We start from the raw sequence: 15,041 nt of genomic DNA, 5'->3' as shown, positions 1-15,041 counted from the left end.
ACAAGTTTTATCAAGAGTGCATATGGATTGAAAGGTCAGACAGTGGCATATTTATATAGACTCAATCATTGTAATTCAATGCCTACTTATTCATACACTCTTCTAAAGATACTGTCACCGCAAGCTGTCAGCCAAACCAAACTTCTTCATTAGCAGATCCTACGGTGTTCTTCATCTGTACATCTAATCTTGAATCTTCAGTTCACGCTCAAAAATCAGTAGAGGTGTAGTCAGACTCTGAGCTGTTTATGTATGCGATATGTGTCAGCTGTTTAGTGAGAATGAATGGTCTGTGGGTGTAACTATATCCAACTGGTGAAAAGTGGTCAGTTTAAAAAGCAATATAAACAAAAGATAGACATGTAATAAAGACATGAATCAGGCCTTTCATGTGTCATCAGATTTTATCTACTTAATTTCCTCACTTCTGTTTCTGCAATATTGAAGTGAATTGAACTCCAGCATGGAGTGGATGTCTCATGGCATTTCTCCCACACAGCCAAATCGCCCTCTACTCAAGCTCCTCAGCGGGAGTTCAGTAGGGCAGACCTATTTTAATGAGACACGCAGACAGCATGCGTGAGAAAAAGAAAGACAGAGACAGTGCATTAGAAAGTTGTGTTCATATCCTTGCTGCTCTTTACTCTGGAAAGGATCAAACAAACATGTCCTTCAGATATTTACTCAGTCTGAAGCTCATGTTTTCCCATCACACACACACACAGGGTACTCCCTTGGCGTACCAATATGTCATGGTGATTTCAATTCACTCTCTGACATGAAGGAACTCTCAATATCACTCCAACGATCTGTTAGCACCTGCTCAACACCAGCCAAACAAAGATCTGAACCATAAAAATGGCTTGTATTATAGATATATGAACACTGGATTACAAGTCAAACATTTATAATTACATATTTTATTGTTTTAGGGGGAAAATAACTTGTGCTCTCCAAGGTTGCATTTATTTGATCAAAAATGCAGTAAAATATTGTGAGATATTATTACAATTCAAAGAATTGCTTTCTATTGTAATATATTTTCAAACATTTATTATTGTGATGACATATAGATGATTTAAACCAGTTCATTTAGGGTGAGTTCAATAAAATTCTGACAAATAGGTTTTGTGATTGATTGCCCTTAAATATCTGGAGGCAATCATATGTAACAGTCATTAATAATTGTCATAAGGGTCGTTGCCACTATGAAAATGTTTTGACTTGCCTGACATCCTTGTGGATGCAATCCAGCTTTAGTTAAACATCTGATCTCAGCAAACACAAGGAAAATCCACCAATAAATGAGAATGCTCTTCTTAGACATAGGCCATAAATAATATAAATTGCATACACAGTTGTATTAATCATGGCCTAACTGAATTTTAATGTTTTTTGCTTAAAAGAAATGCAGCCACGAGATAAGGCTTGAGTCCACAACATAAGATTGCCGTTATCTCGACAAAATGTTGTCGTGGCTTCAAAATATCACTTGCATTCAGTAAAACTAGCTGAACAGAATTTGTTCTTTCCTGGACTCTATAGTTCTCTGCCATTGAAATCTGCAGGACTGTAGCTCTCCAGGAGCAGGGTTGGAGGCTCCTGCACTTCAGCTTGTCATACAGGTATCGCTATTTTATCAATTTTGGATTTTTGGACATTCTAGTACTTTGAAGTTGTTCTTTTTGCAATTTATATAGTGGGGAAGTACGTGCATTTGGACACAGTGAAAGAAGATAAAGCTTTTATCTGGGTTTCATTAGGAGGCATGCTACCTAAATCCACATGCCGGTCCAAATTGTAATGATTTTGTGAGGGTCCACCTTCCTAAAATATAAAAGCCATATGCTATCATATACTGTATGTTATATATGATGGGGAGAGTGTGGACGGTTACAACGTGGTTTATTTCTTCAATCAGGAATGAGCTACAGTGATGATAGTATTTTTTTTAATAATTTGATTTTTGATGATTTATATCTGTGCTTTCTTAGCTTCTAATAGACATAGCTAGAATATAGACATAGAATGCTAGAATGAAGATATTGTGTCAAGCTATTATACCGAGTTATCATGGCTGTCAAGGTTAGGGACAGTTGCAACATGCTGTTGCAATCGTCCCAACATGCTGTCCCTTACCACAACATTGATACACTTGGTTAACTGCTAGTTGGTCAAACTAGTCCTTAATACAGTGACTAAGTTCATGCAACTGGACTTTCACAGATGTTAACAGAAGTAGGCTATTATTAAATTTTAGTGTCTTGATTCTGATTAAATTAATATTTTGTAGTTCAAATGTATTGTAATAATTAACCAAGACAAGGTTGTTACTTTTTTTTTCATTTTCTATTCTTTGTTTTTATACAGACAATTTAACTTATTAAAGACTATATCTATGCACAAATAAAATAAAGAAACTGCAAAATGATATTTAAGAATGGTTTTAATTATATTTTAATGAATGTTGCAACTGCCCCTGTGGACTGTTGCAAACGTCCCCTGTTGGGGTCAGTTGCAACATTTTATTGTTTATTCAAGTAAAAATTGTGTATATAATCATATGTGCACGTGTTACAGTAATGTGAGTGAGTAGCCGACTGATGTTGCTTTATTGTATTAAAATTCTGGCTTTCTAATGCAAGCATCTCTGAAAAACTAAAGGAAATGCAAAAAGAGTTGCTATTGTCCTCACTCTCCCCCTATCTTTCCTTTGTGGAGCTCTCCGTGGTCCTGAAATCGAGAGCGTGCCACTTGTATCCTCAAGCCCATAGTAAACTGTGACTGAGATCAGCACTGATCCAGAGAGAGAGAGAGAGAGCGAGAGAGAGAGAGAGAGAGAGAGGGAGAGCATCAAACAGAGCGCGCGCGAGTGTTGGGATCAGTCCTTCAGTCCTTGGATCTGAGGAAACGGCGGGAGGCGCGCGCACATTCGTGGTTGCACCTCATTGTGGCGGGAGTCCAGGTGCTACCTTCACGAGACTTAAGGCGTTTTCCCTAACGGTTTTAACGGTCGGAGGTACCTCAGAAGTGTGGAGCAGAGCACTTTTCCCAATATGAGATTCCACAACGGCATTGGAATTCTTCTCCTCACGACGTTAAGCGCGTTAACTTCAGTTTTATCGGCGAGTAACTGTAAGTCCATTGATTTATTCTGTCAAATACAACTGAGAAACAATATGTCGTTGTATTAAACATAATCTAAAAACGTACAAATATGAGAGACCTGAAGAAATCCAGTCAGGCTGCTCACTGAATTAAAAAGCAGCTTTTAAGCAGCCTATACGAAAATTGCAGTGCCGTTTATTTATTAAGTATTAATTAATTAACATTCATTGTGTCTGTTATGTATTATGATTATGAGTTTTGTATAGCATTAGATAACTTCTCTAAGACCATTGTGGCTTTTTGAAGTGACTCGACATTGTTTGAAATCACGCTTTAAATGCCTTCACTGAAATCTGCAGTTAAAAGTCCCATCTTCGCTAAAACTGTGTATAATTGTATACACAAATAAATATGCTAACTTTAAATGTGGGGTGTGTTTAAGGCCATATATGTTATCACAACTGGTCTATGCTCACACAGAAATGTCGTGAACCCTCTGGAGAGCTGAGTCGGTTATTCAATAAAGATACAGAAATAATCACGTCAAAAGAGAAAAGAAAGAAAACTATTCTTTTGACAGCAAAAACAGATTGTGAAATATACTCGTTTTTCATCTTTGATCTCTCTCGCGCGCGCACACATACACGTGTAAGGCGCTTCTTGAAAAGTCACGCGCTGAGTTTCTTGTTCTCATTTACCATTTCATTTAATCTGTTTGGAAGCAAATACGAGAGATGGGAGGAGTGCTACAGGAAAAAAAAAAAAAAAAAAAAAACCGCTGGCGATGCCTGTGAAGATCTGCCGCGATCGAATAGCCTCAGATACCGAAAGGATGCAGTGAGTGGGTCAGGTGTTGACTAAGTCCTCTCGAGAATATTTAAACCTGAAATCACCTAAACTAGGGAAAACTACCAAATTGTGCATTCTAGTGTGCATGTGAGAGTAAGGACAAAAAATAATATTAGCTCAGTAAACGATAGAATTGCAAGCCTATAGAATAATTGGAAAATTCCCATTATATTAGGGTGAAAAACTAGTAAAAGCTATATTACAAGATGTGTGTGCACAGGTTTTGCTATACCTGTGTTTGTTTGTTTGTTTGTTTGTTATAGAAACCTGTCAAAACTAACTGGGTAAGTTTTTTAGATTTTCCTCACTTGGAAAGGCAAACATCGGAAAGCATTAAGTGTGTTTGATTCGTTTGTGAGTGTTTTGAAGGTTGCAGTATAGGGGTGCAGTATGGGGTGGTGATGGCGCAGTGGATAAGACACATGCCTTTGGTGTAAGAGACCCGGGTTCGAATCCACTGTGAGACACCAGTGTGTCCCTGAGCAAGACACTTAACCCCTAGTTGCTCCAGAGGCGTGCGACCTCTGACATATATAGCAATGTAAGTCGCTTTGGATAAAAGCGTCAGCTAAATGAATAAATGTAAATGTATAGGCTGGAAATTTGAGAGAGAGTTTTAGAATGCACTAATGCAGAGATTTTCAAACTTTCTTCTTTCCAAGTACCACCAGTTATTTTGATTTCATGGAGCTGCTCTCTTAAGCTTCTGGAAATATTTTAATGAACAGGCCCATTAGTGTGTGAGTAAGGCAATATATTTTTATAAATTGTCATTGTACCGTGTGTGTGCGTGCGTGTGTGTGTGTGTGCGCACATATATATATATATATATATATATCAGAGATACTGTAGTGTACTATTAGATGTATAGGGGTTGGATAAAATAATGTGAACAATGTGAACCCCATTGTTAGGGTTTGTATTATTTGTTTAGGCAACAGTTAAAATATATATGGTTCAAAGTTTTGCTTGCCCTGAAAAAAATTTCACTGACCCTGCCACAAAATATTAGATAGTTGTTTTCATTGTTTCTGAGGCATATATATTGTACTCTCTCTATGTGCATGCTGTGCAGACTGTAAACAGTGCGCAAGTGCTGAATTTAATTATTTTGCAACTTTATGCACTTCAATGGTTTAAAATTGCTTGAATGTTTAAACTGGCAAAGCTTAAAAAAAGGATGAAAAATTATCAACTTTAATGAGGACCTTATTTTTGAGCCCTCATATAAGTGTTGCACAAGTTGTGTTTAGCAGGGTTGAGGTAAAATGGGTGATTTGTCAGACTTCCAGAAATGGTAAATTATGGGAGCCAATTTACCACGAGCATCTGTAACCTTAGCAGCCCAATTGTTTGGTGTTTTAAGAACAACAGTCTTTATGATTGTGTGTACACAAAGCTTAGCAAGGCTTCATTAGCGAAGAAGAATGGTGGGCGAAAACTGAAAGTGAATGGTAGGATCCGGGAAGGATTCTGTCCAATCAACAGAACTGCTGCTACAAAGTGACAGCAAACCTCTACCACGAAAATGACCACAGAGAACTTCAGAAAGCTACCATCTATGAAAGAGCTGCAAGTGCTAAAACAGACAGCAATGCTAAAAGGGAGAAAATATGTCATGATCATAAAACCTGGACAGTTGGAGCACCAAAATGAACTTTGTTCATCTGACTTGAATATTATCAAACCACCGTGAGCAGTTTTGGAGAGAGGAGTGAGAAGCCGATTCCCTTCTTCAACAACTGGCAGATGTTCTGACAGACAACACTGGACACTGGAGACTATTCAGAAGTTGTATGAATCTATTATAAGAAGGTTGGAAGCTGTATCAAAGGCAAATGCTGGTAGAATACCTTAATAAAGAAGTATTGCCTATTTTGCAGTTGTTCACATTATTCTGTCCAGCCCCTGTATTTCAGATTTATTTGTGTTGCGCTTTTACAAATTTGGTTCCAAAGCAGTTTTTAATAGAAGCCATAGAAGACTGCAAAACTGCTAAGTGATCAAGCTAAAGGCAACACAAATAAAAACTACAGTACTTTTAAAGTCGAGTGTACAAGTGTGATTGGCGTGGTGTAAGTAGTGCGTGAGAGTGATGAGGTTGTGAGTGTTTTGTTGGAGGAATATGGAAGGCTGCTGTCTGCGAGCAATCAGTACCGCCCATGTCAGGCAGAGGTGCTGCAGCTTCTGAAAGACAGAGAAGTGGCGTTTCACTCACTCCCCGCTGAGAACAAAATCCCTCTGCAGTTTTCAATCTGTCTCTCACAGACTTCAGCGCCCATGAACAGGTGTGTGAGTGATTGAACTCGTGGACCCTTGCCAGGAGAAAATAACTTTCCTTTAAATAAGTTACGCTTTGGAAAAATTGCTCTGAAATAGACAGTAACTGTGAGATCAGGGCTATATGAAGAATCAGAAAAAAAAACCCTGGCCTAGAGTAAACGTAACTGATTATACTGGGAGAATGCTTTTAACAAAACTTTAGACAAAATGGCAGGCAGAAATGGGTTTTAGTCGTTTTTACACCCTTTCAGTTTTCAGTAAATGAAGCAGCAATTATATAAAAGCACTTTCACTTTGTAATGTGACAACGTCTTTCTGGCATCATACCACCCACAGAAAAGCGAATTGCAGTCAGTTGTATGGCAGTGTGGTTTCTTAGGCATTTGCTAGGGGTTTACATGTATTTCAGGCACATGCGTGTTATCATTACACTGGTAGAGCAGCAGAATTGTTTATTTACCTGCACAAAATGTGCTCCCTTTTTGTACACACACACACTTACACTTCTTTAAGAATCAGAAAGCATGCCTACATAGGCTTCCAGCTGTTGATGTAGATTAAGGAATTTAGGCAGTCAAGTCTGCCTGAATTATGCTCTGTCTGTGTGCTTCTGAGTCATGTGTTTACAGTCTTTTCTGCTGAGTGTTACGTGTGTCTTGTGGGTGTTTATTTATGGAGCCGTTTTCAGTTGGTTTTCACCACATTCATGAAATGCTGGAGGGACGTCTTGCTATATTTATAATCAGTTTTGGGCATCACTCCAAATATTGAAGCTAGATGTTAAATCATGTATCTTTTCAGCAGTGAAGCTATTTTATTGATTAGTAGCGGGGCAGAGCTGACAAACTCTACAGCATTACACTTTTTTCAAACAGTATTCAAGCGATCAAGTCATGTTTTTCTCTCAGATGTTTAGAATTGGACCAGACTTTTTTTTAAGTAAGAAAACAAGAAAAACAATTCTTAGTTTATTAGAATTGTATTCATAAGATGAATTGTGAATACAACCCCAGCGATGCCTGATTCTTGAATCACTCTTTTTGAGTCAGGTCTTTTTCAGTAAAACGTCATTTGGACAGTTCACTCATGCACTGAATCATTTGTATTGGTTTCTCTCTCAGTAAAACTTGAACGTAATATATAAGAGCATATACTATAAAGTGATGAACATGCACACAGACACAGGCAGTTGTGAATCCTTTGGGACAGAACAGAGGTTATACTCACCTAATCCTCCATAAGGTATTCAATTAAAAAATGGCTTTCACCCTTAATTCCTGGGCATATATTTGATCCTCCAGCAGATCCAGCTTTAGAAAAGTTCAAGAACAGGCATTCACCTCAAGTCAGAGCAGAGCTGACAAATTAACAATCTCTATGTACTTTACGTTAAGCATGAATGTTAAATATGAATTAAATGAACCACACAAATCCAAAGCAGGTTTGGGCATAAATAATCACAAAATTCCCTGTGTAAGAATTAATTTGTTTGTGAGTGGCACTGATGTCTGAAATAATCCAAATTCAGCTTCCCATGAGATCAGTGTGATTGTTTTCTGCTGACCCCAAATCGGTGGGTCCAGTCAGGGTCATCTGCAGGACGGCCCAGACGTTGCTCAAATCCAGAAGAAATTACTGTAAAACCCAGGATGCATTTCATGTCAGAAAAATTGAATGCAATGACTTTAATTTGACTGTATCCTCTCTGACCATAACTTTATGTTGTTTATTTCTATGTCAAAATATTAGTGTTATTAATCATGCATTATGTTTTAGCCTAATTGGGAGGTGTTACAAATACACTGAGACATGACAAGTAACACATTGAATTAAACATGAAAATTTAAAAGTATAAAGACTGAAATAGCTTTTTCTTGTAAAAGATACTCTAATAATTATAAAAAATGTTATTTACAACTTTACAGTTTAATAAGACTAATCTTATTAAACAAGACTAATCTTGAGATTGCAATCTCCTGAACAATGTATGCACTAGTCATCATCACTAGTACAAACTCATCTCATGTCAGGTCAGTATGCATCATTAAAAATGTGTAGAGCTCAGCCTCCAGATATTAAGATTTAAGCATACATCACACAGAATATAAGGCAGGCATGCTAAGTATGGCTCCCTCCTACTTGATGGCTGGATTACATTTTGATTTCAGAGGAAGTAGCTCAGCCCAGAAACCACAGCTGACAGGCTTGCCTCATTCTGTTAAAATGTCAAGATTACTCAGATATATGTCTCTGAATTCTCTGAAACTTTGATGCCAAATAATGCACTAATAGATAAGAGGGAGGACAGACGAAAATTAAATTTGTATAATTAGATCATCAGGTAAACATGCATTTGAAGGTGAAAACAATTTGTGTGTGCATGCATTTCATGGCCTACATTTTGTGAATAGAGTCAGCATAAACAGCTCACTATTTGCTCATTATAATTTGGCAGTGTATACATATTACATGTTATTTATTTTCTCCAAACACCTTAGACAAGTACAAGCATCTTGTTTTTTCTAAATAAACTTCATTACCTTCACAGTCACTTAAATTGCTCTTCACTGTCAATAACGTCAGTGCTGCATATAGTCTGGGTTGTCCTAATAGCCGCAGAGTGTTTGTGAACTTTTAGAAGATCAGTAAACAAGGTTCTGCATAAAGAGATGTGTTTGGTGTCATATACTGTCTCAGCGAATTGTGCATGTTAATTGTTATTCACTGGGTGGATTCTTGAAGGTTGTTAGATGCTCTTATGTCATTTTTTTTTTTTTTTTTAAATGTTAAAGCACCGCTTCTGTTTTAGAATGTTCACTCTGTTTTGATGCATCCCAGGAATTCTCTCTCTCTCTTTTTTTAAACATGCTTTCTAATTTAGCATATTGCTGGGCCTGTGCAGTTCTTAAAGGGGTCATCGGATGCAAAATTCTCTCAAAGTTGTTTGAACATAAATGTGTGTTGGAAGTGTGTACACATCCATCCTATAATGATAAAAAAAAAAATTTTAAATCCCTATTTTAAAATCCCGTTTCTCAAATCAGGCTGTTCCGAGAGCCCTGTCAGAATGACGTAGTTCTGTACCACTCCCACGATAGTTGATTGACAGACCGTCTTAACTTAGACCCGGCCTGAGTGAGCTGTGAGCTGTCAGCCTCCAATGCAGGGCAAGACCAGATGTCTCCGATTAAGCAATTGAGCCATTTTGTTGTTGGATGTAATAATGAATATAGCAGTCATCATGAGCCGATGAAGATACAGAAGATTAACGTTACTTGCGCTTTGAACTAAATGTGTCTATGTCCGTGATCCAGCTTCATCTACAGAAGAAGTGGGTATAACGTTTTTTTTTTATGAATCTTTGCAAATCACCTTTCCTATTATGTGCTAGTTAGCCATTTTCGCGGCTAAAGTAAACAGTACTGCTCGTCACCCCACAGAAGAGAGGGGCGGGCGAGCAGAGCTCATGAGCATTTAAAGGGACTTGGACTAAAATATGGCTTGCTGAAAACAGAACTGATTTTGACAGGGTAAAGTAGGTGTTTTTACACTACCATTGAGAAATTTTAACCAAAGTATGCCAAAGTATAGACTTTTCATTAAGACCCTAAAGAGTCATATCAACTTGTGGAAAATGGGCATCCGATGACCCCTTCAATTATATTAGGTGAATGAAATGTTTGATTTTAAGGGCATTTAGTTTACCTTTGTGGAAAAAAAAAGCCTTTTAATGCCCTTTGAAGTTTGGTTCTTGGCAGAAAATATCACTGCCCTAGACCCTTTGACATGAAAAAAGGGTAGAAAATATAAATTTACATTTTAAAATGTTGTGTTTTTGTGGTTTTATGCCACTTGTGATTTGGTTTCTGTGCTGCCTTTGCTGTGTAAAGATGCCTTTAGACTTTTTATGCACCTGAATGGACTTTTTTTATCCTCAAATGTGCTCCTAAATTCCTTTTAAAGTTCACACACATCTATTTTTGGTCCCAAATGCTAGTGAAACACTTGCACTGTTGAGCCCTGCTGAGCTGCATGAGGTTTAGATATAAGGATATCATCCTATAGTCTCTTTCTGCTTTCAGTCTATCTTTGTAATCTTAGAGAAACATGATAGATGAGTTATTCTAAGGATCCGGTCGGGTGGGGGAGTTTGGCGAAAGGGCCCTCCCAGTCACTCACAAATATCGAGAGGACCCTCCCACTCACACACAAATGAAGATCAAAGAAGGCAGGCAGGGATTTACAGAGATTAAAGCAAAGTGAAGGACAAACAACATTCTCCCGAGTTTTGATGAGGGGAAATTAAGGCCACGGCTCAGCATCGGATGAATCCAAACAAATAGAGCGCCTGCCAAATGACACATCTCAGGAAAAAAAACAAATGCACATGCAAATAATGTTTTTAACAACGATGCCATTAAATATATAATTAACTATTATGTTAAAAACTGCCATTATACCATTAGGGTCTGTTGTCATAAAAAGGCAGTTTGAACTGTCATGTGGTGCGACATGCTTAATTCCATGTAAAACTTCTTTACAGCATTTTTCAAATTTGATTATAATTCTTATGTATTTTTATTGGCATTAATTGAGAGACCACATGAAATATTTTTCTTTTTAAAAATCCATTTGTCTCATTGCCGGACCATTAAATTGAACTAGTGAGACATTAAAAGTGTTAAAATCTTGAAATCGTCCATGGACCTTTGCCCAAAACCCTCTAGCCATTTTTAGAAAGAGATTTCAGATTCCTTTCCTGTGATTCGAATCTCAAAAAATTCTATCATACATCAGAGAGCTAAAGCTCAAGGGCCAAACTGAGTTATTTGTCAGGCAATCTTATCAAAGCTCCTATTTACACTGCAAGTAGTGCTGTCATTCTGCTGGGAGATGATTTAAACAATGCCTGGCGGAAACACTGAGGAAACCCGTTAATCTGCCATTAATCTCCCACCTTAATCAGCGCTATCGTAGCGGCCCATCAGATGGGTGATCGATCCTGCTAGCTATAAATATCTTAGAGCAGTGTGGGCTAAACAACTCTTTGATGTGATGTACGTTCATTAGACCTGGATGCTCAGGGTGTTTAGCACGTCCTGTCCTCTCAGTGATGATCATAATCATTTCCTCTCTTTTTTTAATCTTTCACTCTATCCAGTCTTGTTTACAGTTGTTAAAAGCTGTCCCATGATTCCTCTACACAGGGTTCGGCAGCTTTTTTTACATGAAGTGCCATGTCAACCTCTGAATTAATTGTACTTTATAATATAGACTGTAATACAATATGCAGTTGACCCAAAAAATACACGGTACACTTTTGCACAAAATGACAAAAACATTTTTTTTTACGTTTTTCACAAAACTTCTCTGAGTCAAGTGTTTTTCAATTAATGCATAAAATCAACTATGAATATGACTCTTTTTGTGACAACCAAAAATTAAGCAATTTAAGCCATTTTTATCATTTGAAACTTAACTCCTTGATGGGAAATGTTTTGCTTAAAAATAGGGACCACTGTAATAATACAATACTATATAGAAGTATTATTGTTTTATTTTTATTTTTTGTGCAAAAAAAACAAAAAAACCGTCAAAACCACAGACCAAAGTGCATCATTGCCGCTGCACTGCTGTGAGTGTGAATAGGACTGCGCACTTCCTGTAGAGCGTTCCAGTTATAGTACAGTGCAGATCATTTTCTGGTTTGAGCTTTCTGTAGGTTGCGCAAATAAATGGAACAGATCTCTGTGCTGTTCAGTGGGCCGTGCAAGTAAACAGATCCGCTCTCCAGTTATTTCGCGCTGCACGATTCAACTGAGTAGTGCAGTTTCATCCCACTTTTGGAGCATTTGGATTCCCAAACAGTTTTATAACTCAATAAAACAGTCTGTGTGATTACAAAGAAGGGTTGCTGAAAGAGTCATGCTGATATGATTGACTTCAGCATTTCTAAAATAAACAACAAAATACAATTATATGCATAATATTCTTCTCGCTCCTCTCTTATTGCCTGCATGCCAGTGATTACAGCTCCGTGTTCCAATGGCGTCAAGCAAGCTTTCCCAAGTTCCTTTGCCTATCCTTTCTTCGTACTCGTTTCTTCACAGCCTTATTACCAGCGTTCCCTTCAATTTTTCCTCTCATTTCTCTCTGCCATTCCTGCTCTCGTTCTCTCTTTTCCATGTCCCTGTGACCACATGATTAAAGCCCTCCTGCCCATGTCACAGTGAGGCAGCACGGTAATAATGTCTGACCATTTGAACAATGACCATGTGAATGCACTCTCAGGCAGGTCAGATTGAAGAGTCCTTTAGAGACACGGGCCTGCCTGAAACATCACTGACTAAGGCCCACCGTTCTTGGGAAAAAAATCCACATAATGTCGGTCATTCAGCTACTAAAATAAAGCTGCTGCTCAAGGGTTATTTTGTGTTGGAAAATCATAATCATGTCCCTGTTGCTAGGCAAACACTTTACTGGCTCTGTGGTCTCTGTCATCGTTATGTTCGGATGTGAGTGTGTCTGCATGCGTATATGGCCAAAAGAGAGTGAGAACGATTTGAAATTGTGGCGATATGCTGTTTTTGTTTTAATTCTGAAAGGTCAATGAGATGCTCCTGATGTAGTTGAAGAGGCTTGAAGAGAGGTGCTTTTGTTGTTTTAACTATGGATGGCCGTAAACCATTTTTTATCAAAGATAAAAGCACACATTTTGATTGGCCAGGGGTCCAGCTGAGGGTACTTATGAAATCACCATCAAAGGTGGACTTTCAACATTGTTTTTGTAGAATAATATTTCATTGTTCTTTTCAGTATAAGTAGTTAATTGCATGAATTGACATCACATAGATCAAATCCACTGAATGCTTAGTTATTAAATTGTCTGTAATGACCGTTGAGGATATTTATAACTAAGATGGGTTATCATTATTTGGCCTGTTCCTGGACATCTGCCGTCCTGTAAAGTTCAGCTCCAAGCCCAGTCAAATACATTTGAATCAGCTAAATAAGATCTTCAAAACACATTTATAATTACAGCCAGTTGTGTTGGAGAAAGGCTGGAACTGTACCCTACAGAATATTTGATCTCCAGAATCGGGACTGGGCACCTCTGAGCTAAACTTTAAGAGAATTCAGTTCTTAAAAGTTGTGATGAAACTGAAGTAGCAACAGATCTTTTCTTCTGTATTCACCAGAGATAAGTTTGTTGTTTCACTGAAATATCAAGTTATTATGTTTTGATTAAGAGTTACAGGGTCACGTTAAAAAAAAGGAAACATTTGCTTATAAGAATTGTTCCAAATAAGATCAACAACATGCACTTAAAAAATAGATTTTTAAGCCAATGGCAGATCCTGCCCACGTTTGCTCTGAAGTTATCTGTCAATACAGTGCCTATGAATAGGTTCGTGTTGATAAAATAGTACAAAAAATACATAAAATGATTTTTTTTTCCCCTGCTGGATTTATGCATGTTCTAATAGCTGTATTTGATAGCTTTCTTGTAAGAAAAGTATTGACAGGAATGAATAGTCATAGTGATTAGTCAATTCTAAAAACTGCAAGAAAACAGTACTCATTAATACAATACCTCTGTAGAGTTTTCAGCCATGTTTTGAAATCTAAAGCCAATTATTTAGTTTTAAATGGGTTGCTTGAATGAGGTTAATGTAAAATTAAAAATATATATGGCAGGACCTGTAAAATATGTATTGAATTTCAACACAAATTCACTCTCTCAGCTTTTGTAGTGTTTGTCAGTTTCTCTCAAAATGGGTCAACAAGCAACTGAAGAAAGCTAGCAGGATCTGTTTCACAGTGTATCATGTCCTATTCTTAGCCCTTGTTTGTTTGTTGCTTCCACATGTAATGTTTCTAAATTTTGAGTGGGATTATTAGTGTGAATATGTCCATCCCTAGTCTGTGTTTATGGTAATTAAACATTAGTCCAATTTTGTGTGCCCTTATCATCCGTAACATCTTTGGGTCTAGACACTCCATTGGGAAATTAACTTTATTTAATGAAAAAATCCTGTTAGAAATATCGCTGGAGTCAACAAGACCTCCAGTGTGTTTATAATCCTGACAGTGCCTGTTTATTAATTTTCCCACGCAGAAAGGGCTTGATTACTTTCAGGACATGCAGAAGTTCAGAAATATGCACTTCAGTGAAATTTATAAGGTCCTTCTTGTGAATTCAGACATGAATTATTTTGTTGTACCCATCAAATGATGCCATACCCTTGAGGGTGTCTCATAAACGTCAGTTATATCATTTGTAATCCCTGAGGTTGTATTTTCAGTGCAAACAAATGAACCTTAGATGAACTTTGCAGAACATTAAGTAGAACATTTCATCACTTTCTTCTGTGAACTTTCTTAAAATGCTACTTATTACAGTAGGAGTATGTCTGAAGGGGCTGCTGTGTGTCATTTGCTTAGCTGAGAGTGAAAGGACGATGCTGCAGCTGTTCTCTCTGATGCAGTGTAGAGCACTGCTGACTCAGATTATAGCTCCCTTATGGTGACAGTAACGCATGTGAGCCCCTTCACAATGGTGAGACTTCTCTCTTTTCTCATTAAGTTGAAGAGAAAGTGGGAGTGCGTATGTGTGCGATGGAGAGCGAGGAGGAGGGAAAATAGAAATTGAAGAGTGGGTGAACAGAAAGATGGACGAGACTGAGGAGGAGAGAACAAAAGAGATGGAGAAATGGCCATAGGGAGCGTCAAAACGGGGAGTAGACAGTTCAATGTCAAATGAGTGATTGGCAGGCAAAATGTTGCCACAAACGCAAAGG

General features: G+C 37.7%; 1 protein-coding gene across 1 annotated transcript in view; it reads left to right on the top strand.

Annotated features, from left to right (window-relative positions):
* Window positions 1-3,056: 3,056 nt before the first annotated feature.
* LOC306856688 (contactin-associated protein-like 5) overlaps window positions 3,057-15,041 on the top strand; it is a gene marked incomplete at both ends in the record, with an annotated part of 70,437 nt that continues 58,452 nt past the window's right edge. Inside the window, one exon of the mRNA XM_079396085.1 lies at window positions 3,057-3,135. Within this exon, the coding sequence (XP_079252211.1) occupies window positions 3,057-3,135 (79 nt within the window). The remainder of the gene's footprint in view (window positions 3,136-15,041) is intronic.

Source organism: Barbus barbus (genome assembly GCF_936440315.1).
Source record: "Barbus barbus genome assembly, chromosome: 37".
Lineage (NCBI taxonomy): Eukaryota > Metazoa > Chordata > Actinopteri > Cypriniformes > Cyprinidae > Barbus > Barbus barbus.
This window is presented reverse-complemented; position numbering and strand designations above follow the sequence as displayed.